Source organism: Dermacentor albipictus, chromosome 6 (genome assembly GCF_038994185.2).
Source record: "Dermacentor albipictus isolate Rhodes 1998 colony chromosome 6, USDA_Dalb.pri_finalv2, whole genome shotgun sequence".
Taxonomy (NCBI): Eukaryota; Metazoa; Arthropoda; class Arachnida; order Ixodida; family Ixodidae; genus Dermacentor; species Dermacentor albipictus.
This window is the reverse complement of record NC_091826.1, coordinates 125798600-125824283: the sequence shown is the minus strand read 5'-3', so window position 1 is coordinate 125824283 and position 25684 is coordinate 125798600. Positions and strand designations below refer to the sequence as shown.

The 25684-nt window shown below is 45.4% G+C and overlaps 1 protein-coding gene and 1 long non-coding RNA gene across 2 annotated transcripts; both read right to left on the bottom strand.

Moving 5' to 3' along the window:
* Window positions 1-3180: 3180 nt before the first annotated feature.
* LOC135899495 (uncharacterized) lies at window positions 3181-16484 on the bottom strand. The gene is made up of 4 exons (XR_010563630.2): window positions 16189-16484; window positions 15255-15360; window positions 12448-12516; window positions 3181-4457 (listed from the first exon to the last, which is right to left on the bottom strand). It is a non-coding gene; the product is annotated as an uncharacterized lncRNA (long non-coding RNA).
* A 1841-nt stretch (window positions 16485-18325) lies between these two features.
* On the bottom strand, window positions 18326-20412 carry LOC135899496 (uncharacterized). Its single transcript, XM_065428775.2, has 3 exons — window positions 20085-20412; window positions 19086-19644; window positions 18326-18730 (listed from the first exon to the last, which is right to left on the bottom strand). Exons 1-3 carry the CDS (start codon window positions 20410-20412, stop codon window positions 18373-18375), a joined length of 1245 nt encoding a protein of 414 aa, XP_065284847.2. The 3' UTR covers window positions 18326-18372.
* Between the last annotated feature and the right edge of the window lie 5272 nt (window positions 20413-25684).

Sequence of the window (25684 nt, the reverse complement as noted above, 5' to 3'; positions counted from 1 at the left end):
AACGTGCGCAGTATAAGAAACAAACAAGAAGAATTACGCGACTTCTTCACTTCATTGACCATTGAATTTAATTTGATGTTATTCACAGAAACGTGGTTAAGAGTTGAAGAACAACCCCCATTCTTTCAAAACTATGCTTATCAAGGTGCTGTTAGGTCGCATGGAAGGGGCGGTGGCGTAGCCGCGTACATCAAACGACCTATGTCTCATGAAGTTTTGCGTGATTTTTCGGTCGTTAACAATGATGTTGAGTGCCTTACCATACATGTGGAAAATAATGTAGCTGCCGTTATCTATAGGCCACCCGCAGGTAACAAAACAAATTTCTTCGAGTTCCTAGACAATCTACTGCGACACCTTACTTGTACTGGTCTGTCTTTCGTGATAATGGGTGACGTCAACATAGATATGCTATCGCATGATGCCCCTTCAAGACAACTGACAGAATTAGTCACATCTTACGCATGCGTAAACACTATCGTCGAAGCAACAAGAGTGACACCCAATACTGCAACTTTGCTTGATGTATGTATTACGAACATACACCCACCGAATTGTGCTGCTGGATTGCTGACGCTAGGAATTAGTGATCACCTTCCAGCTTTTTGTCTTATCCCCTCTTTGTGTGGTAAACGTAGTCATGTACCAAAGAAGATCATCCGCAGGATAAATGATCAGTCATTGAAACTCTTTTGCGTTCTGGTTGCTACCGTTGATTGGGCATGCGTATTAAAAGAAGACGACCCTAGTAAGGCGTACAATATTTTTCTTGATAAACTTATTGCATGCTACAATCAAGCATTTCCAATGGAACTGAGTAGGCCAAGATGTAAAAGAATACGGAAGCCCTGGATTAACAACTCCTTATTAAAGAAAATAACAAAAAAGAACCGTTTGTTCCATATGTTTTTAAAAACGCGAGGAGAAGATGCCCTAATCACTTTCAAACAGTATAGAAATAAACTGAGCAGTGAAATTAAAAATGCTAAGGTAGAATATTATGAACAGGTTTTTGCCAAAATAGGTAAGGATCCTAGGAAAATATGGAATGAAGTAAAAAATCTAACTGGGAAGAAAGAACAATGTACCGTACTAAAAATAGTCACACCTACAGGCACACTAACCGGTCTTGAAGCGGCCACCGCCCTTAACGCCTATTTTGCCACGAGCGCAGTGTACGAGCAGGAAAATGATGAAGAGCATAACTTGGTTGATAACAGCGTTACGATAGTGAACTCTATGGTTCTCGCACCAGTAACTCCTCACGAAATCAACAAACTTATCAATGGGATTAGAAATGATGTTGCTTCTGGTTCTGATGAAATTAAAGCAATGCCAATTAAACATGTGTCTGAAATCCTATCCCCCATCCTAGCAGACATAATAAATAAAATGTTTGAGACTGGAATCTTCCCTGACTCGCTCAAGATAGCCCGCATCTGTCCTATTCACAAGGGTGGTGCTGAAGGAGACATAAGCAACTATAGGCCAATCTCGGTCCTGCCTGTTCTATCGAAAGTATTTGAAGGGGCCATAAATATAAGACTAGAAAAATTCTTTGCGAAATATGGGGTAATAAGTGACATGCAGTTCGGATTTCAAAAAGGAAAATCTACCGAGGACGCACTTCTCAGTATCAAGCATGATATTATACATAACTTTGAGCACAGGCTTTACACGCTAGGACTGTTTGTAGATCTACGAAAAGCTTTTGACTCAGTGTGTCATGATGTGCTATTAATTAAACTAAAAAGATACGGTGTTCGCGGCGTCGTCCTTAAACTGATAGAGAGTTACTTAAGCAATAGGCTTCAATATGTAAGTGTCCACCAAGGAACGACTACAAAAATAGTAATTAAACAAGGTGTTCCTCAAGGCTCTATTCTTGGACCGCTATTATTCTTAGTCTATATTAATGATCTCTGTAGCATCTATAATTCCCCTAAACTAATAATGTACGCAGATGACACGAATATTTTCTTCACTGCACGTACCCTTACAGAGCTTCAGGAGATTGTTAATAAGTATATGGAGTCACTTTCTGACTGGTTACATGCCAACAGGTTACAGTTGAATACTAATAAAACCAAATATATTATATTCGCTCCGATTAACAAGCCAATGAAGAATGATATTCATATTACCTTTCGGGGCACTCCGTTAAAACAAGAGGTGAAGCAAAAATTTCTGGGAGTATGGTTCCAAGAAAATTTGTCTTGGAACATCCACATTGATAATCTTGCTTTGGAGCTCAGTAGATCGCTCGGCTGCTTGTATAGAATAAGCTCACTTATACCTTTGTGGCTTAAAGTTTCTCTTTATTATACTCTCTTTTATTCCAGACTTTCCTACTGTATTTTGGTTTGGGGTACAACCTCTAGTAGAAACTACCTCCGAATACTAAAGTTTCAGAAGCGTGTACTTCGCCTACTCGAAAGATATGCAGGACACCCACAAGACTTGCCAACAGGTCCATTGTTTGTAAAGTATTCTCTGCTAAGAGCTGATGAAATTTATTGCTTCAAGTTATTGCAGTATGTACAAAAACATAAACTACACGCATTTAGCAATCCCGCTGAAACACACACGCTCGCCCTTCGAAGGCAAGAGCGCAGAAAGCCTCGAACACGCACGAATTATGGAAAACAACATTTAAATTACCAAATTCCGGTGCTTCTAAATAAACTTCCAGATGATGTCGACCTCAATAAATCGATTAAGAAAAAAACATTCAAAACAATGGTTATCGAGAAAGAAATTCGCTACCAGTGACATCTCATTTAAAACCATATGTAGCGTTTGTCTGTAAAACAGTGCTCTTTTACTGTGTGTTGGATGTCGCCTTTTTTCTCTTTTTTTCATATGTTCGCTACGATGATTGACATTTTGCATTTGCGTTCATATGTTTTTTTTTCCCGTTCTGTCACATCTATGACAAGAAATCTGTTTTATATATTTGTGTGCAGTGATATGAACTAGATCCTCTATGACATAGAACTGTGTAGAGTGTAACTACAAATGTGTGTGCTGTTTTTCTCAAATCTCTTTTGTAATGTTGTCGAAACTGTATGCGGAGGGAGGGCCTCGTCAGGCTAGTAGCCTTTAGCTCTCCCTTCGCTTTTTCCTTGTATTGGAAAGAAACCAATAAACAAACAAACAAACAAACAAACATTGCAGAGAGCCAACCAACCATCAGGATGGTGTCCTGTTTAAGCGGCAGTTTCGCTTAAGCGATTTTCGTTTATGAAGGTTCCACTGCAGTCCTTAATAGTGGATGAGTTGTGTTCTGCATGGACACTTTAGCATGGCTACCATGTTTAGTTGAATATTGTGCAAGCAGCAACATTTCACTGTACCCAGTGCAATATATAAAGCCAGCAATGTAACATGCTGCAAATGCAGCCACGAACAAGTAACTCCCCTATCATACCCAATAACAGCATCTTTAGACGAGATTAGTACTGGTTTCTCCTTTTTAAGTGCCTTGTTTTCAGAAATCAAATCCTCCTGATCACATTGGTTTCCAATCGTGTCATTCCCCGAGCTGAGGTCATTTGAGATTGCATTTAATTGCACTTCACATAGCATATTGGTCTTATTTAAAAAGCACATGGCATCACAGTCACCACCTAGATATAGAATTCAAGCTGCAACGCAGTAGCAGACATTCTGAGGTAGATGCCTAACTATTCTTTTGAATTGGGATGCATAATCAAAACACAGCTATGCAATTGCAGACAGGCCTGGTAGTGTAGCAACCAGGGCAGATTTAACGGACATACAGGAGCAAAATTGTGTGAGCTTCGAATAAATATTCTCTCTGAGGAACCATGCTGTCGTTATAAAATGGGGATCGAAATAAAGTAGTTGGATAGCAAACCTGCATTTCATTAAGTAAATAAAATACTGTTCATGCTACCTTCCAGGGTGCACACTACATTCTCTTTCTTTGAATGTGAATTTGTTACCTTGCCATGGGTTGCCAAATGTATGGGTGTATTGTTGGTCGAGGGTGGATATAGGTCTCAGGCTAGAGGAAATATTTCGACAAGGAGACTTGCCAGGTTGAACAACGAATGTCTCAGGCTGGAGCCATTTGGTTCCCTTGCGATGATGTTGGCTCCAGCTTGACACTTTTTTTGTTGGACAACTGTTGACAATTAATGTCGCCATCTTTTCATTTACCCTCGTCTTATTCAACCCATTGCTCCACGCAGGAGCTGCACTTTCATTAAGAATAAAAATATTAATGAGCTAAAAGGCATTGTGCATGGCTGCGTCCCCAAGTGCAAAAATTCGTTTTCAATGAATGACAGAGTTGGTACCTTTCTTGAGAATTCAATAGGAAGAACCAAAAATTAAGCTAACAGACTGGTTATGATGACAAGTAAACATGAATTGATGTGGAGTGCCATTTCTTCATTTCACACCAGGCTTGGGGCCAGCCGGACTTCTTCCTAAAATTGAGAAAATTTTTCTAATTAATTACATATTAAGAGTACTCTCTTCATAACCTAAATATTAAAAAATGGTTATTTGGTTATTCATATTTAGTTGGGAACAGCGCGAAGAACACTGACGAAGTAAGAGCGTATACAGTAATGACACATAGTGCTGGCTGACTACAGATTTAATATTAGAACAGTCATACAGTTAAATACTTTGGAATGCTTCCTAAAAGGCATAAAAAACCAAAGCAGGAAGCAGTTGTACGAAATAATGTATGTGCATGAAAAATGCACCTGATCATCGGTTTGCAGATATGTGTGCCATTTACTTGTCAGTTAACAAAACATGTGTTACACTGAAACATTTCTCCTACAATTTGGCAATTCTGTGGGCATTGATTATTGCTTGGGTCAGTTGGTTGCTGTTGTTACTGCTATTAGTGTATAGTGAAGTGTAATGTAGATGGGGAAGTGCTACTGACAGCTACGAACATTGGCAAATTTTGCTGCACCAGGATAATGCACGCATTGTCCTGCTGCAGCAAAACTTTCCAGTAAACTTTCACAGTTCTCTGTAGTACTTTCCCATCTGTCTCGCCTCACACTGTTTCATCTATAGCGCTTCACCATACTATAATATGCGCCACCAACTGACACAAAATTCTACCCTTCTGAAGTTCCTACTGCTCCTTCGCACTCGTCACATTCAGGCTACCAGCCGTACTGAGCCCAATGTAGTATAACTGCATGGACTGGCAGCTCCTGTCATGGATTCACTCTGGTGTAATGGCACCACAGAAGCAAACGAAGACAAAGACATGCAGGACACAAGTGCTTAACCTCAACTCTGGCTTTAATATGAAAACAGACATATACAACACGTAGTGACGTTATTAATTCAAAAACAAGTTCTTCATGCAATTTATTTGAGAATGACCGATGCATTTGTCCTTTTCACGCTAATCTGCCAAAGCTTAATTATCTTATGTACATTTGCTCATAATTTCTGGCAACGAGTTTCGAAGAGCACTGGAATGAACCACTCTATTTTGCAGTGCATCACAATGTGCGGATGAGAGTTGTTGCACACAAACTTCATTAGCCTCAATCTCAAATTATTACAATGCGTGTCTATGCAATGCAAGCATGACTGGATAGGAATGGCAGACTGTACATAACCTCCGTTGCACAGTGCAATGCCTGCAAATTGTGCTGCACGCAACAAGCAAATTAGTTTGTTTTCCTGGCTTCAGTCTTTTTTTCTCATCAGAGCAAATCTCTCTTCACATGTTTCATACAAAAAAAATGTTTGCCCGTAGGGACCAGCTACACAATTACTCACGAAAATCCCAAATACATACGAAACAACTGCAACCACTTCTTTACTTCATCATCTCATTCATTATATTCCCTAGTCATGCCTGATTTAGTTGCGCAAATCCTTTTTCTCAGGCCCTTGTTAGGAGAGTTTTGTGCTGCAACAAACGGCAGAAGCCAAAAAAAGAAAGAGGTTGCTTGTGGCTTCAAGCACAATACGCATCTAGTGAGCTAGGCCGCAAGCGTTGCGTAGTCTGCTGCCATCACAAGGCCGTGCCTACATCGGACAGATGGGATGCTCTATTAATGCGAAATCAGGGAGATTGAGGCAGTATGAGTCATCTGTGTGAAACAACCCTCCCTCACACAATGGTAAATGCTGCAAAGAATGTGACCGCGGTCCTGTGTTCCACAAAACTTGCGGTGTAGCGAGGTATTATGACCTGACAACACGCAACGTAATTGTGGTTTGCAACATTTAAAAAGAATGATAAATGTATCAGTGATCCATTAGTTGCACTGCATAAAGAATTTCTTTTAACAGATATCATCACATAACGTTTCCACCTGTTATTAAATATTGCGTTTCCTTATTTTAAAGCTTGAAGTGAGATCCGGTGCTTGTGTCATGCGTACATATCTTTCTTCTTTTACTTTTTGTGGTGCCAATACACCAGAATTTGTATAACCAAATGGCCACACTGCTTTTGTCACGTTATAGTGGTGCTTGCAAAGCCTCGCAAACAGCAGCCTATTTGGTCAAAACGTGCTTTTGTACATATGCTTTTCCAAAAAGAAAAGCTGCGAAAAGGTAACAGAATCAACAGCAGTAGGTTAAATCCACTGCAATGCTTTACTTTTCTGCCTTTATTATTCGTTACACCTAAGTGGATAAGCCAGAGTGTGAATGTTACAGAAATGCACCAAATAAGTTGTTGAAATTATGCAAAAATGTTAACGCAACTAAGCATAGATTTATGTGCAAGAATAGACACCACTCAGTTTCTTTCCTTCTGACGCAAACGTAGTATATCTTATTTTTTTGGCATGAAGAAAAGCATATGTAGACCAGACAATATTTGAATGAGAGCCTTCACGATTAAGCACCACCATGTGACCATTAGGGTACATACACTGTAAATAGTACAGATGATGTCCCGAATATCACAAGTGCAACATGTTAGCGAAAGCAGTAACCATTAACCCCGAAACTAATCAAATCCCACAAAAAAATGGCTGTGGCTTAAATAAGGTTAAGCCCAGGATGCGAAGCATACTAGCCTTTATTTTAGTTGTTGAACCACTGTTTAGCCTGGTGAACTGCTGTTGCTTGGCTATATTTGGTTCGGCTAGACGAAGAAACAACTCACGCAGGCGAGCGCACGAGCTGAGACCCGGCTATGTAGCTACGCGGCCGCAAGCGAGCGCACGAGTTGAGCCTCCGCTTTTGCAGCTGTTATGACGTCATATGGTAGCTACGCGGCCGCGCGCGGCGCAGCAAGGAAGAGCGTGGTTGTGCGGCTAGTATGCTTCGCATAATAACAAAAAAGAGATGTATGTGTTAGTGCAGCACCTGTATTCTGAAGTTACAGGAAAGTGGCATGCTTGTTAACAAACCTACAACCAAGGCACATTTGTATTAGCCAACCCCTGCCTCTTTATGTGCTTTCGTGGCTTTGACAAGGTGTTACTAGATAATTATTTGCTTGTCTGTTGTAAAAACACATTAATTATCAGGTCCGTGCACAGTGCACTATGCCATTTATCTATGTGGACTCACTTTGTGTCCTTAGCACTGCTCTCACATGTTCAGAACTAACAATCGCAAAAAGAATGGTTCTACTTAAATCTACATGCCTGAACATGTGGGTTCTGCAGTTGAAATAAGGTAATTATAAGTAAAACAAATTGCATGTTCTGATGAACTTTGTTTTCATAATCTAATTGTTTATTTGGACACATAACCAGTCAGATCATTTGCACTAACACAAGAAAACAAATTCAACACACTGGTTTATACTGGTTGGTGCTCTTTTGACTTTAGTACACACTGAACAAACGACAGGCAGTGAGAAATACCAACAACCACTAACTTCCAGACGGCATTATTGGTCACATGTGCACATGATATAGCTACAAAAACCCAGACGAAAGTAAACAAAGAAAAAACTACATTTTAACAGAAAAAGAACAAGACAAAACAAATTTCTTCTGGTAGCTAAGTCACAATCAAGGTGCAAATGCCAGCTATAGTTTGGCAAGCACGCATTTAGTTATTTTGCTCAGTCGCTCAATATCACAATTTCTTGTTTGACAGCAACACTGACGGGACATCTGTGCTTATCTTTATTGCACATGCCATTTCTGCTCGCCCCAACATGCCTTTCTTTCAGCATGAAAAAAACATCTTAGATAGACGAAACAAGGCAAAAATGGCTGCTTATGCATTTGCATGATATTCCAACTGAGAGGGGTGAGAAGTAATAAAATGTTTTATTTTCATAATTTTTCTACCATGTGCATAACATTTCTTAATAGGAATGAAGCAATGAATAAAGGGAAAGTCAGACATGCACCCGTTCGTAGCAATCGCTACAAAGGAAACCCATACGGATTTCTCGAAAGAAAGGCCTCATAGTTGAAGAAAAATTCGTCCTGGTCCGGGACTCGAACCCGGGACCGCCGCCTTTCCGGGGCAGCCGCTCTACCATCTGAGCTAACCAGGCGGCTAGCAGATGGCAGGGCGAAGTCGAATTTGTCGACAACACAAAGCAAAGGCAAGAGTTTGACGTAGTAGATCTGCAGAATCCCGCAAGGTGGAGAGAAGTAATGAATAAAGGGAAAATCAGACATCCACCCGTTCGTAGCAATTGCTACAAAGGAAACCCATACAGGATTCCTCGAAAGAAAAGCCTCATAGTTGAAGAAAAATTTGTCCTGGTCCGGGACTCGAACCCGCGACCACCGTCTTTCCGGCGCAGCCGCTCTACCATCTGAGCAAACCACGCGGCTAGCAGATGGCAGGGCGAAATCGAATTTGTCGACAACACAAAGCAAAGGCAAGAGTTTGACGTAGTAGTTCTGCGGAAACCCGCAAGGTGGAGAGAAGTAATGAATAAAGGGAAAATCCTGGTTAGCTCAGATCGTAGACTGGCTGCCCCGGAAAGGCGGTGGTTCCGGGTTCGAGTCCCGGACCAGGACGAATTTTTCTTCAACTATGAGGCCTTTCCTTCGAGGAATCCGTATGGGTTTCCTTTGTAGCGATTGCTACGAACGGCTGGATGTCTGACTTTCCCTTTATTCATTGCTTCATTCCTATTGAGAAATGTTATGCACATGGTAGAAAAATTATGAAAGTAGAACATTTTATTACTTCTCACCCCTCTCAGTTGGAATATCATACAAATGCATAAAGCAGCCATTTTTGCCTTGTTTCGTCTATCTAAGATGTTTTTTTCATGCTGAAAGAAAGGCATGTGTTTAAAGAATAAGCTTGGTTGCAACATGTAAAGGAATTGTGTAATGTAACAAAGGTTGCTGAAATCAAAATATATTTGTGATTTCCTTGCGACTAGAACACTCAAAAGGAAAACGACCTTTTAAACAGACTAAGAAAAAGCCACAGCACACGCACGCATACTAAGCCAGGGACTAGTATATCAAACTGATATGAGAAGACTTTCAAAAAAGAATCTTTCCCGGTTTGGTCAATTTTTTAAAACAATGGTTGACACCTGGCCCCACACCTTAAATCTAGAAAAAATAAAGTTCTTAAGTTACTCTGTGTTCTTTCTTGAACCCAACAAATCTGCCTAGAAAAATGGGTCAAATCTACATCTGTGGCAAGGTGTGAACAAGAAACTCGCTTTAGCTGGCTGCAGTGCTCCCTGCGATGAATATTCAGGCAGAAAATTGTTACTGCAATATGACTGCGCCCCCAAGAAAACCAAATGTGGTAGACTACATCAATGCACATGGGAAAATCTTTAGTCCATGCTTGCTGGCACCCTGTCTGTATTGGCCTCTAGAATAATTGTGGCCCCCACGTGCTGTAATCTTTCCGTGGAATAGAAAACAACATTGTGTGATACCAGCTGTGAAGTGTTAATCAGTTTAATCAGCAGTTTAATCATGGCAGCAGTTTATTCACAGTTACTTCCAAGCGTTTACATGTTTTAAGCATTGCTTGTGGGCATCTTGGCTCCAAAACAACCTAGACCTTACATCCCAGTCTGGTGTGTAGTGTAACAAAGGCTTTATTGGAGCAACTTGATGCTTTTATGTTAGTTATTCAGTTGGCACGACCTTTCACAAAAGAGCTATAGGCAATTTTGCTGCAATAACCCTACTGTTTTTATAGCATTTGTCGTGGGGAGTGCGGCTTGCCCCTTTTGTCAGAGTTCTTGCTGAACGACGATTTATTATCAGTCTGTTATATGTGGAACTTGAACAGCTTATATTTTTCTCCTCAATCCACACATCTGCTGCACTTCTGCCAGCATCTCTACGCAGGGTTTCCTAGGTATACTTTGTGGCGCAAAATACATTTCTTGAAAAGTGACAGAAAAAAGGAAGACAGTGAAGTGCCAAACCACGAACTGTTTAATGACAGCCTGAACAAACGTATAGAAGAAAATACAACTTCCGCTCATGCGCAGGGAGCCAAGGTGTGACAGAACAACATGGTCATGATAACATACTTTGGATGAAGCACATTTCTGCGGAATATAGTACGATAGATGTATCGCTGACACAATCAGACCCTTTCTTTTTAATATAAAATGCTTCCAACAACTCCCTTGCAGTTCCGCAGAAATGTGCTTCATCCAAAGTGTGTTATCGCGACCATGCTGCTCTGTCGTACCTAGGCTCCCTGCGCTTGAGCGGAAGTTGTATTTTCTTCTATACGCTTGTTCAGGCTGTCATTAAACAGTTGGTAGTTTGGCACTTCACTGTCTTCCTTTCTTCTGTCCCTTTCAAGAAATGTATTTGGCGCCACAAAGTATACCTAGGAAATCTAAGCACCAACTTGCCCAAGACGAAGTCCTTTTGGAACGTCTACACAGGGTGTTCTGACTAATGTCATACCAAGTGAGCACACTACAAACCTTGCGTGCATCGTTTTCATGACTCTTTCGATGACCACATTTTGTTTTCAGTGACTTTATCAACGAAGTATCTAGCGGCAGCTTGAACATAGGCACTCATGAGAACTCGCACCAGGCTTGGTCGAATACGTCCAGCACGGCATCACTGAGTAGTGATCCATGCTGTAAGAGTTGGCAACTAAATTGCCACTTTGAGATTGAAAATTTTCAACCTTACAATCAAGGCTTCAATTGCCCAGCCAGCGAGCTGCAGCAAAGGTGTGAACTATAGTCATCTAATGTCACATTCTATGTAATAGCGATAGCAGCTGATCTCTCTAGTGGTGGCCCTCAAGGCCAACAGGCGTCCCTTTCTGTGCACGTGCTTGTGTAGGACTAGGCAGATGGTGCCAGTTTGTTCTTCAGCATTAACACTATGTTCACGCTGTATCGGGAACACATTTTCTTACTCACTGCAATAGCCCTTGAACCTACATAATTGCCACCAAGAGTCCTTTGTCCACCAACCTTTCCTTTTCCATATCATTTGCTTCTGCCTTGATGTCATGGAGCAACTTCAGCTAGCTGAAGCATTGACGTTGTTTGAGTACCCACACAGCCTTGCAGTTTTCCAACCTGAACGTTGCTTCATTAAAAGCTGACATGATTTGATCTCAGCAGACAGATCAGAGTTAAAAAAGAACACTCATAAGCTTTTTTCAAAGTCACTCTAACCTCGTTAATAATCCCGGGCCTTTTGATGTGTTATTCAGCATTGTCCAAAGCAAGTTGGCTCTTAAAAATCAAAATAACAACTTTGTGAGGGAAGCTACTGGGCTACCTGTCTCTTCAGCGAGCCTGAAATGTCGCCTAGCCATCAAAGCAAGAGCGCAAAAAAACGACAATGAAAAGTGTGGCAGACAAAATGTTCATGTAAATCCATATGTTTATGGACTGTTACACTAACTGAAAAAGATAGTGACTTCCCAGTACAGTCTTGATGTACGTAGTTGTTTCGGTCACGAACAAACAGCCAGTTGCCCAGTCCTGCACAAGCACAGTGTAAAGATGCTTATGGATTAAAATTTGTTGTGTGTGCATGTGGTGCAGTGTACCACATTTCATTTTCCTGAGGCTGCAGTACACTGGGAAGACTGGTTGCTACTTCAATAGGAAGCCCTTACAGTATTGCAGCCCTTTGTTCAGATCTTGCTGCAGATTGTATCAAATGCGAATGCATACTGTTTTGCAAGACACGTCAGTTCAGTTCAAGCAATTAGACCGAGTAACCCAAGAAATACTTCAAGCCTCCAAAACGTTTTAATACAGTCCCTAGTTTAGTACAGGTTTTCGCCTGATGTTTTGGCTTCTACTGTATAATGCTGTGTATAAGGCTTGCTAGGTACTAGTGGTTTGATGTGCACACTCTCTTGTGTTGCTATAATTACAACTTGTAACAAAGATTTTCCTTCCTCACAAACGTTTGGACACAGTGCCTGTGAGCTCATCTTTTAACCTGTTTTTCATTCGATCTGTGCATTTACATCGAACGGAAACTACAAAATATCAGTACTGAGAATCACAAAAGAACACACCTGCGTAACGATTCTGCTGAGATCGTTGGAGTGGTCAGTCACAGGATGCAACACCGGTAGAAAGGCACCCTGAGGTAAAGCAAAATAACAATCGTTGTAATATGCGGATCAAAAATTTTATTCTGTGAGGCTTTTGGCATGTATACTAATTACTACATTTGTATGTAAAATAGTTTTGCATAATAGCTGAGCAAGGTTAACGTCTCGCCCTGTGACTGTCAGCCAGTGCTACTCATGGCAATGGTGACAAATATGGCACATCCTTTCAAATGGAACTTTTGTGCATTACATGAATTGAACTTAGGTTCACATAATACATGACACCTGTGGTTAGAAGGATGTGTTGCATGCCACACCAATGCCACAAGTGGCACTGCCTAACACTTCCAGGGCCAGACTTAATACATAAACAATAAAAATGTGCAACAAAGTGAACAGGTGGACAGCTGCTGCTATAACTCAAAGATTAAATGCACCATGCTGATGTGAATGCAGCTCCCATCAGGATAGAGTTGCCCTTTGGTGCACTTCATTTCTCTTCCTCTTTTGTCTTCATTGCATGCTGGTGCCATATGGTAATAATGAACAAAAATTAAGCACCTCAGTTCCCATTCTTGTTTTGCTACATGCTGTAAAGTCATCCAAATGCGCTTAAGACTCTTAAGGATGTACTTTAGCCATTTTGTCTTGACTATTTTTCGCTTGGCTTCACTACACCTTAATGTAGTGCAAATTATAGAGAATGCTTACACTCTAAAAACAGTTTGCACCCTTTGGGGTGTATATTTGTCCCACAACAATAATCGTCATCCGCCTTGCTTGCGTTTCCTTTCTTGAAAACTCGGCGCTCGCTACTTTCCTGTCGAGAATGCTGCGTCACACTGATAACGCGCATGCCGTTCGTGACCGGGAAGTACCGGGCTCGCAGCGTTAAAGAAAGGAAACGCGGGCAAGACAGATGACGGTTATTGTTGTGGGACAAATATGCACCCAAAAGGGTGCAACTGTTTTTAGAGTGTACAAAAAAACCTACTCCACAAAATAACACCTTCAATTAAAATTACACAGTCTATGGCTTTGAGATGTGCACATACATATTTTATACATGGTTACAATGAAAATATAAATGACTGTTCTAATACGCATACTTAGCATACTGCATAGCAGTCACCTGGTTCCAAAATGTTTCTTTCTTATCACACATAGGACGGCCACTACTATAAATTTATTTCTGGCAGCGACTTAAGTCACGGCCAAAACCTTCATAATGCAATCAATGAAAATTTTCGAAGTTAAAGCAGTTAGACATAAACAGGGCCAACAGTTTTGAGGTGTTAAATAATGAACTGTTATGGAATATGGCAGTAGAAGGCCATGCACCTGAAACATAGGTACTGTTTATCATATAAGCCCATTTTTATATTTTTGCTTACTTTCCTAGGGATTGCATCACAGTTCGCTGATGTGTAAATTTTGCTACATGACTGTATCGTATTAGCCCTTATCTTTTCACATTTGGCTTACTGCAGCTTTATGCACATGCAAATGGGCCACTACTACCTTCAGGTGAAGGCCAAACACTATGCTGTCCAACATACATGCATTTTACAACACCGAACAGTAGACTTAGAGAATGAGCAACTCTTTTAAAAAGTGCAGTACTTTGGACACACATTGATATATATCTGGAAAACAAAGATTTTTGCTAAAATGATAACTTAATCTAATTGGTACTGAGCATAATGCATCATGCAAGAAACTTGCATATACCGGGCACCGCTATAGACACTGCGACCTCTGCAGTTTCTTCACAATCTGGCATAATGTGCTCAAGCTGCCTGTAAACACTGGAGGGTGTCTATGGTACATTAAGAAGCTCAGCAAACTTGAGAAGGACCTAAAATGAAGGTCAGAGAAGCAAAGCAAATTTTTAACCATTCCTCTCTATGTTGCTATGAATGTGAAGGTGCCAGCAAATGATGTATTTGAACTGTGTTTTCAATGGTGCAATACTAGAGAGCACATTTTTGCAATAATGTGACAGAGAAGAATGACAGAAACTAACTTAATGAATATTTTTCTAAACTTGCACGAGGGTGTCGTCATTATGCTGATGCACACACCTGCATATCTCTACTGTGAAGTCTTGTTTCGGTTTCCTATTTTATTTTCACATAGTAATTTACATCATACACTTGTCCTGAAATACATCACGTTAGGCTCCTTCAGTATTTTTTTTTCTTACTGGAACACACATGCCTATACAGGGCATACACTCAAATACATGCAAAGCTGCCACGGGACTGGCCATTTGAGGTCGACATGTTTGTACAGCGCAAAAAACGAGGACTGAAGGAAGAACACAACACAGGTGCTGTCACACACACACTCAAGGCACTCTGCGGGATTCTCAGGCTTCTTTCATGCTCCTACAAACACGTTATGTAGCACATATTGAGCCACAGAAAGCTGTACTGGAAAATGATCACGTTGCACTACAATTTTATAATTGAGACTTTTTATCTAATTATAATATCTGAGTTGATTATTTGATTAAGAATAATTAGGTAATTAGGCAAAATGCAGAAAATCTAAGTATTTCCAAGAGACAGGAAACAACATTACCTAGGTTCTGTGCAGCTAGGTGGCACATGCATATTTTTTAAGGTTGCTAAAGTTACGTGGGATAATCTGCATACGTCCCATGGAACAGGTGTCACACCAATCGCTCTAAGTGATGCCGCTAAACTAGCCATTACACTTAAAACATATAGGGTAATAAAAGTTAACTCTAGGTAAGAGCATACCAAGACCTCTATTGCTGAAAAGGGAAACTGATGGGAGGCGACTGATTTCCGGTTATGAAGCTGCTTCATCCTCACAGCTGGCAACGAAACGGCCGCAACCACAGTCCTGAAATAAAATAGAAAAAGTTGACACTACAATGATCACATAACACGAAAAAGCTGGTCGCCAGTTTATCTTGGAGAGCATCTGCTGCTACATTAGGTTTTGTATATATGTCAGCTTATTGTTAAACTAAGCTTGCCAAAATTTTATACCTTAATGGCTTTGCTCTTTACAAACTAAAACCTTTGCTAACTCATACACTTATGCACTACATAAGCTATGAGATGTTTACTGATCCCTTACAATGAATGGCTTGTAAGACAAATTATTTCACACAAAAGGATGCATAACTTATGAGTGTTACTGACATTGAATACCAAGGTATTTCCTTTTTATAATAGACGATGGCAGACTTCAAGCACATTTTTCTCACAGATACAGGTTGATCGGTCTGCCTTTCTTTTTTCACCAGCAGTAGAAATTTTGTTATTAATATTCGTGCAATATAGGATGATGCTATGATGTGTGATATGATCCTGAGTTGAAAAGCGCCACTTTTTTGTGTGAAATTGGCACCCAGAATTCAAAACTCAATATCTGTACCCAATACGCAACGGCAAAGCAGCAAAGTAATTAAACATTAAACAAGTCCAGGTATCCAGTGCACAGCGCCAGCTGTTGAATAACAACATTGCACAAGCATCGACTGTATAGATGTAGCGTAGTATGTGCACGGCAGGCGTAGTGGCGGCCTCCAGCAAAGAATACAGCCATGGAGCGACGCGCCCGTATGAGCCCTCGCCGGCAATTCTATCGCGTAAATTGATATATCCCTTCACGGCACAGGCATCGTTTTCTGGCCGCCGAGGTGCCGGCGCCACTGGTACTCACCTGCTCCGGCCGCCGAGGTTCAAGTGACGGCGTATCCAGTAATCTGAATAAAAGGACACTGTTACCGCCAAGCAGTACGCTAACTATAAACTATAAAGCGTTTCTTATACTCTGACCGGCAGTTCATGCGGCGTTGACCCGTAGTGCCATTGGAAGCTCACCACACGCTTTTAATACCACAAACGCGCCGCCGACATTTCACGCCCGTAGATCAAAGTCGACGGGCGCAGGCTCTACATGCTACACGCCGCAGTCGCACACTCCCTGCACAATCAGCGGCGTGGGCGCGAAGAGACACAGACGATAGCACGGAGCGTACTGGCAAATCTGCACAATGCGCGCTTATGGTGCATCCAGACGAAGGACCGAATCCGGATGTGCAGGGCCGGACGGCGCGTCACGTGACCTCACATCAGTGATGTGCTTCGTCCGCGCCTCTTCCGTGAGCCGCGCGGACGGATAACGCCAACCCGTTTTTCACATCCAGATTCTGGCGGGGTAAAGCTGCAGCTTTAACGGGCCAGGAGAAAAGTGTCTGGCAACCAGTACACTTCTCTCCTGCTCGAGGACAGCCGCATTGCAGTAAACAGTCCGTTTGCTGGCGCCTGGTTTGAGTGGTTCGTTGCTCCTGGTGTCGTTCAAGAATGAACTTGTGCGATGACGCCGCCTTTTATTTCATCCACATGGTGCAAGAGTTTCCCATTTTGTGGGACCTCAGTCGTGCAGATTATGCGGACACGGTAAAAAAACAATCAATCTGGGAGCACATCGTGGAACAGATGAAGGAGAATTGGCCAACCTACGGTCCGTACAGTGTCGGTAAGTGCTTTGACGTATTCCAGCGCCTGAAAAAGCGATGCGATATTACATGAGACAGTAGGTTGCATCTTGCGTGACTGACATTGTAAACAATGCAGGTGCCTTATTTTGCAGTGGTGCTATTGGTCTATTATAGGCCGTTCTAAGGGAGAGGTACGTCGGACAGACGTTATCGCCTGTGGCGCTCGTATTTAGTCATGCCGGATTGTACCTTTCTCGGGCTTTTCGGCCCTCTACCTCTAATATAACATCATTGATTTTCTCAGGGGAGCAGTAGGGGTCGCTGTAGAGACCAGGTCTGCTCTCGAACGGTATCTTCACTAGTGTCAGGCTTTTCGAATACTGCTCTCCGTGACTTATGCATGCTGCTACGTGAGTGTTACTGATTACCCGAATTTCTCGCAGAGGCGCTGAAGAGGTTCTTGGACAATAAGAGAAGAACATACCGGTTGGAGCGAAAAAAAATGGAGAACACTAAGAGCGGCCAACCCGCCAGCGACGTTTACGCAGGCCGATGGAAATTTTTCAAGGCATTGAAATTTCTCGATGCGGTGAAAGTTAAAGTACGCCGCTCAGTAATGGGCCAAGCTCTGCAAGAGGTGGCTGAGCCAGAAATGGTATGTTTGAAAAGGCAACCGGTTACTAATCTCTTGAAATATTAAATTTTATTTCAAGATGCATCTTGTACCCAGAAGGGACATTCAGTTGTGTTCAATAATGTTCTGCACGTTTTGTAGCCGTATTCGGATGCCTCCAATATAACGCGTTATCAGAGCGAATTTGGTCCTCCCAAGCGTTAATGTAATTGAAGTAAAACGTTGTTATTTTGTTTCTGCTGCAGGCAAGAAATTTCGTTCTTTTACGATTTATTTGATTCAGAACCCCTTTGTTGCAGCCTCCTGTGTCACAGGACACTGATAAGACACCAGACGCGGCCGCAGTGGACGAGGCTGCCTCGGTGGATGAGGCTGCCACAGCTGATGACGCTGTCCTCGGTGAAGGCTGCACCACGGAGAGAGAGATTGAACCGCACACCGACCTCTCCGCAGCACCAAGTACATCCTTAAGTGAAGCACCGACCAGAAAAAGACGGCGGAATTGTAATCCGCGCGAAGACATGTGGTCGCAGCGGCAAAAGGTCCTCGAAAAAATAGCCGTAAACATGCAGCCAACACAACCTGCGATCACTAACGATGCGTGTGAGCATTTCGGGAAGCTTGTCGCTGCGACTATGCGGGCGATACCCAAAACAAGGCAGCTGTCGTGCCAAGTGGAAATGCTGCAGGTGACGGAAAGGCACATGGAAGCTTAATAACACACAGAAAAAATAAAATTTTCATTCCATTTCAGTGTTGACATCTGTATTCAATTTCGAGGTTTTCTGTAGATGCTCACATCCAAGTGGGCAAACTGCCGCTGCCATGGCACGGCGCCCGTGTCATTGAAGAACGAACACAGCTTATCACGCACTGCAGCACCAACAGCACCAATTCTACCACGCGACGCTGCTTGGCCGGACAGGAGTGACCCAGCAGGGTTTGGTTCGACTTTTAAGTCTGGCACGCTGATGACATCGTTTCTTAAAAAATTGTGCAGCACACATGCCGCATTCACGATGGCAGTCACCCTCTCTGGAGATGCATTGATGACTGTGTGGAAACACCCGAAGCGGTTTGCCAGTATCCCAAAAGCGTTTTTGACGACACGGCGAGCCCTTGACAGCCTGAAAAGTAAAGGAGATGTTAATCCAGATCATGGATTGCATGGCAGAGGAATAGTAAATATGCTACACCACCTGCCTAACACAAAGCCCAACTAACGACTCTAGAAATTAAGCCTTCACTGAATATTAGTAGTCACTAATTTAGACAATAAGTTGCTTACATCGTAAGCGCTTGCATGCAATGAAATGAAACAGTGGAGTTGCTTTATGCCAACATTGGCACATCCCAATGCAGAATGTAGCATGCGCAGTATGAACTAATCAACTTTGGAGACCTTAGTAGATGCGAAAATGCATTGTTAAAGTTCAAGCTTTCATCTGATATCTGCTGCCTTATGTGCAATATGCATCTTACCTGTAATTAAAGATCTTCTTATCTTCTGTCAGATTTGTGCCCCCAAAAGGTTTCATTAAATTCCGTCCCATAGGAAATGCGTCGTCTGCAACGAACACAGGTGGAAAGAGCACATCAGGTGAGCTGGACACCTTCACAAGTTCTGGCAGGCCTGCACTTCTGTTTCCTACGTCTCTCTGTAGGGGTGTCGTTTGCCAGACCGCAGCGTCTCCTTCTGAGCCTGGTGCACCGACATCAGTGTACAAAAACCGGTAATTTGCGTCGACGACAGCGAAGAGAATTATACTGAAGCTTTTCTTGTAGTTCCTGTAAATAGTTCCCGAATTTGGTGGCTTCTTTATGAGTACGTGCTTGCCATCCATGGCCCCAATGCAGTTCGGGAAGTTCCACTTGTTATGAAAGCCTTCCATCACGTATTTCCATTCCTCCTCTGTGCGGGGTGTTCTTATAAAGTTGCTTCCCAGTTCCTCGTAAATGGCAGTACATGTTTCATGTATAATGTCATTCACACTTGAATGACCGAGCCTAAACTGTCGGCTCAGGGAATAGTGACTCTCTCCTGTAATTAAAAAAAAAGAAATCTCAGTGAACCGCTCGCGAGCACACAACAAAAAAAGTAGGAAGTGTACAACAAATACATCTGATATCTGGCTGTTTCAGAGCAGTAAATGAATACAGTATCAGCGAAAATCAATCGCGCTCGCTGGTGTAGTTGAGTGTAAACAGATCAATATTATCTCATGCATGTTTATGCAAAAAGTTGGTGCGGACAGCACGGCCGTACAAAACTTGTGTTTACTCGTGATACCCCTTCCACGCGAACCCTCTGGATCTGCATTGGATATTACGGGTGCGATTGAGCTCGTACGCTACCACATGAGCGCGCTTGAACACACTTGTGTAGCGAAGCGGCCTTCGATCAGCACCAAGCTCACTTTTCAACCGGTATACATTTACCACGGCGCTCTCCGTAATAACTTGGAAATGTGTGACACTTACCTGAAGCAAGGTACCGCAGTGTCACCTGCAGCCGTGTTTCCGCCGATATAGAACGGCGCATAACGGTATCCTCCCTTCGTATGCGGGGCCCCACGCGTGACAGCAGTTGCAGAAACTGCTCTCTGCTAACACGAAGTAGCCTCCGGTATTCGTCGAGGTCAGTCTTCAGGAGCTCTTCGTAGAGCAGGTTCTGGATCCCCAATTCTTTCCTTCCTATCCAGTCTTTCCGCCAACAACGCCGTTTTCGTGGAAGCAAATCAAAGTCCTCGTCAATCTCTGACAGAACAACAGCCATCGCGGCCAAACGTCGCTTTTTGCCGGCCTCCATTTTGTCGAATACTCTCACAATACGCGGAAGAAACTCTCAGACCAGACTGCTGCTAGCCAGCGCAGAGGCTGCGGTCGAGAGTAATCCGGCTCTGTGGCGCTGTCGTCTGAGAGGGCCTCGTCCGCCGTGTGGATGCGCTTGCATCCGGACGGTCCGTGGCATAGTCGTTCGCGTCCGCTTAAAATCCGGATTCGGTCCTTCGTCTGGATGCACCATTAGTGAGCGATCTACTGCACACAATCGCACGAGCTAGGGGACTGGCGCCGCGTACGCGCCACCTAGCAGATACCGCGCACAAAGAAGCGCCGCCGGTTCTCGCTCAAACGATCGCTGTACAAACACTCACACACGCGCACCGCAGTAAACCCTCAACGAGCCGCCACATTTTCAGGGCGCGGTTAGGCGGCGAAGCTTAGCTCACCTCGCACTGCACGTAACTATTAGGGTAGTGGCTTGCGCTTCGGGGAACATGTCGAATGCTCACATCCACCCTATTAAAGACGCGGCACAGTCCCTCATCATGTAAAATTCTAATGTTTAAGTACACTCGCTTGACCCTGAACACTCAAGTCACCTAGATTACGACAAAGCTCGAAGAAACACAGTGATCGTGCAAAATGGTTCTAGACGGCCAACTGTCGCGCCATGTTGTACTGAGACCTTCAATAAGTCATATCAGCGCGTCTCCTCACTTAGAACATATGCACACTCATAGAACGTGTAATAATCGTTCATAGTCACTTACCGTGGAGTCTTGAGGGTTGAAAGCAGTGTGAAACATCAACCACGGTAGCAGAATGTGCAGCCGCTGACAAATGGCTGCTCGTTCGCAGCTTTCGACGCGCGCGCGCGAGCGCTCCGAAGGCTTGTGTTTTTCCGCGCGTAGTTCCGACTTTCGGCGACCTCTGCAGCACCAAGGCGCGGCCACTCCGAACAGAAAAACAGCGCCGACACACATTGCGCGGGATATTTCGAATCTGACTGCAGAAATAATCCTACTGAAATTGTCGCTGCGGCTGCCTGCCTTGTTGGTCACGGCTGAGTTATTCTTTTCTCTATTTGGCTCGTCTCAGATATGGGTGTATTTCAACACTCCCACTTTCCCGTACGCCACCGTTATTCCTTGAAAACCCCCATTTTACAACCGCAATGGCCCTTCAAATGGGGCCGGGGGTATAATAATGGTTCTAGCTTATTTAACTTCTTCTCGTGGCAGTACTCATTTTAGGCTAGAGGGGAAAAATGGCATATCAACTGTTAAAACGCCCATATGGGCTCATTTGTGTTTACAGTGTACGTGGTCGTGTCGAGAAGCCGTCCAAATTATCGGGCATCCGGAAAGTCGGTCGTTGGCTATACACTGGCAACTCCTCCAGCAACGACAGGGCGTCAAAGACGATCCATTCCGATTCCTGTCTGTTACTCGAGCCAGCATTACCGCGACTTTCGACCTTTTCAATGCAATCACAGCTACTTTTCCCTGGTAGAAGCACAAATTGCCTGAGTTTTCCCTGAGTTTTTCCAAACTACCCAAAATCCCTGAAAATTCCCGGTTTTCCCGGTTTTCCCGGTTTTCCCGTTTGGTGGACACATTGAGCAGACTTCCCGGGAGCTTTCACCCGTAGTCTATGACTGCTACCCCAGTGCCGTATCCCTGTACTGTACGCGCTTTTGTACATAACAGAGAATAAACCCCCATTCGTTGGTGCCACGGCTGGAGTCGTCTCTACGCCTTGCCAGTGAGTCAGAGAACCCGCCGCGGCGCCCCTTTGCGTGCGCTGCGGTGTGGGGACGAGCTACGTGTCTCCTTAGACCTTAGCTAGCCAGGTCCGGACACGTTAGCCCGAAGCCCCACATATCTGGCGCCCAACTAGGTTTCGGCATGGCATCGGAGCAGGCCCCTTTGCAGCCCCCGTCGCAGCCTGAGTCCTTGGTTGCGGACCTTCTGTCGTTTGAGGCAGCGGACAATGCTGTAAGCTTCAGGGATGCCCGTCGTGGCAGCCCCATGCTATCAGATGCCAAGTGCGACCCCATAGGGACGCCCATTGGTCAGTCCGTTCGCCTAGCGGCACCCTAAGTTCCAAGCAGCGAGAGCCCTTTAACTGCTCAGCTACTTCGCGTTCTGCCGAGATGGAGCCACCCTGCTCCGGCGGCGTTTGCGATCCGCTCTCCGACCCCAGTTGGCCTGGAGGGCAACCTTTTCGCAGCACCGTCGGCCGGCCTTCCATAGGCCCGCACATTTCTCCGTCGTTCGCCGCTCCCTTAGGGCCACGAGTGGGCACATCCCGGCAGGCACCCTGTGAGCCTCGCCCGGGCCAATCGCCGCTGCACAACGCAGCCGCGCAGTTGCTATCATCGCTGATGGGAATGGCGCAATCTCAGGCTAGTGTCAGGCCTCCCGTGGTGGACCCTAGGCCCCCTAGGCCTGCCCTGCCGAGCAACTTCAAGGTACGTATTTCGACGTACAGCGGTTACTCAGACCGCATGAGCGCAACGGAATATTTGGAGTCTCTGCCAATACCAGAAAGCGATGAGGCTGGAAGACAGCGTGATTATAGGCACCATACTGCCTGTCTCGCTGACCGCCCAAGCTGCGCGGTGGTACCGCGTAGTCGGATAGCGTGCTCGAAGCATGGAGGAGTTTAGGACGCTGTTCAGCCATGAGTTCCTGCCTACTGACTATGAGCGACGCATGCGGCGCGTGATGGAGCTTCGAACCAAACACAGGGGCGAATCTCTGCTCGCGTACGTGAGAGCCATGCAGGAGCTTTATCTCCTAGCATAGCACTCAGCGTCGAACTCTGAGAAGGTGGAGCGGGTGATTCGGCAAGCCCAATCAACCTTCGCCGCTTACCTTCGAAACGGCCGGTTCCACGACCTAGACGATTTCGCCGCTGAAGCGAAGCGTATTCAGGGTGACATTCTCGCCGCGCGGGCCTACCGCCCGCCGCCGTCAGCGTCGTTGTCCCTTGAACCCCGGTGCGCTTGGAACGGCGGCAACGTGCTTACGCCCGCCCCTTTCCCGCAAACCGACGCAACGGCAGCCCTCTTTGCCGAAACGGAGCGAGGCGCGTGGGAGCTTTCTGACCGCGCTTGCGACCAATACTGGTACGCCAGGCGGGCGTGCACAGTCGCCCAGCCCGACCGAGCACGAAACTGGGACAGCCGAAGCGGCCCGGCGGTGGAAACTGATATCAATGCCCACGCGGCGCAACAGAAACCACCGCAGGCGCGCAGCGCGCCGCCTGCAGCTCCGCCTGCACGCAGCGTCGTCTGCTACAAGTGCAATGAGACGGGTCACATTGCGAGGGACTGCACAAACCGCCGCGCTACAGAAGGGCAGAATCGTCCGACGGGAAACGGCGTGTGCCGTCGGTGACTCTGCCTTCGCCGACGGTGCCTGAAACAAGGGGCTCCTTAGCCCCGATGGCGCGTAGGGTCGCAATCGATGACTCGTCGCCAGCCCCCTTCCTTGCGCTCACAATCGTTGGTCGAAGGTTTGCAGCGCTACTGGAAAGCGGCGCCACAGCCTCACTGTTCGGGGAGGAAGTTTTGGCTCACTTACGCCGGCACTCTGTCCGGCTGCGAGCCTGCAGCACCGCCTTCCATCTCGCGAGCGGTGCCGCTGGGAGGAGCGTGTACGCCGGAGCGTGTACGCCGTCACAGATTCGTGTACCTCCCTGGTCTGTCCGTGTGATAGTAGGCCGAGAATTTCTGGCCCGCACTGGGATCGTGATAGACGTTGCGAAGAAACGATGCAGGCAGGGCCCTTGTGCGCCCCTGAAATTTTTTGCGCATTTCCCTGTCGCTTCGGTGGCACCTAGAGCCCCAGGCGCGACACCACGGCCGGAGGAGGGGCGAATCCCATTGACCCCCCAGACTCCGGCTGTCACAAAACCTACTGTACGCGGCCCCTCGTCGGCCAGCGAAGCGGGCAGAGCTCGTTGAGAGACTGATTCTCCCGAGGCGAGCGCAAAGCTAGCGGACAGGATTTCATGTAATCCTACGATCGCAAGCGCGCGCGGCGAAACGAACCGCTCGCTGCCGCCTTTGCCTGGCAGTTTGTCGGAACGTGAGAAGGCGCGGCTGTCATCGCTGCTGAACCAATTTCACGCGATGTTTACAGATCGCCTGGGACGCAGCTCTCTTGTGCGACACCGGATCGACACAGGCGACACGCTACCGTGGAAATGCAATCCTAGGCCCGTGAGTGTGGCCAAAAGGAAAGTTATCGACCTCGCAATCGGCGAAATGATCGAGACTGGCGTAATCCGCCAATCGAATAGTCCTTGGGGTTCTCCGGTACTGCTGGTCCCGAAAAAAGACGGCTCCTCTCGTCTTTGCGTGGAATACCGCCGACTCAATGAAGTCACTCGGAAGGATGCTTACCCTGTGCCGAGCATTGACGCAATCGTGGCGAGCCTACGTGGTGCACATTATTTTACCACTCTAGATACTAGCCGCGGTTACCTGCAAGTGCAGATGGAGCCAAGGGAGCGGAGAAAACCACTTTCACCCCACATAGAGGCTTGTACGAGTTCACTCGCATACCCTTTGGTTGCTCGGGTGCTGCAGCGTCTTTCCAGAGATTGATGGACAGAGTACTGGGAAGGGCAAAATGGCAATACGCCCTAGCCTACCTAGACGATATTGTCCTCTTCCCTCTCACCTTTGAGGAACACCTCCGCCAGTTGGAGGACATCCTCGGAAGGCTGCACGCCGCCGGGATCCCTCTGAACCCGAAGAAAGCTCAGATCGCAGAGACCCGTGTCTCACTGCTGGGTTTTACAATAGAGTGAGACCGTGTTTTGCCGAGCGAGGACAAGGTCCGAGCTATCCTCGAGTATCCAACGCCGGCGAACATACAGGCCCCCAGACGCTTTTTGGGCATGGTGAATTACTACCGCCAGTTTGTGCCCAAATGTGCCGCTCTACAGGCTCCCCTGACCTCGTTGTTGAGGAAGTCTGCAAGCTGGAGCTGGGGTCCGGAGCAAGATGTTGCCTTCAGAGCTCTCTCTAAAGCTCTTGTGGACACAGCTGAGCTGAAGCCGCCCGATCTGAACAGGGAGTTCGTAGTCCAAGCTGACGCGAGTGACCTGGGAATAGGTGCGGTGCTGCTCCAAGAACATGAGGACGTTCTTCGGCCAGTGGCCTTTGCCAGCCGGTCGTTGACGCCCGCAGAGCGTAACTATTCCGTGACCGAACGTGAGTGTCTAGCGATAGTGTTCGCTCTGCGTAAGTTCGATCACTTCGTCGACTGAATGCCTCTTGT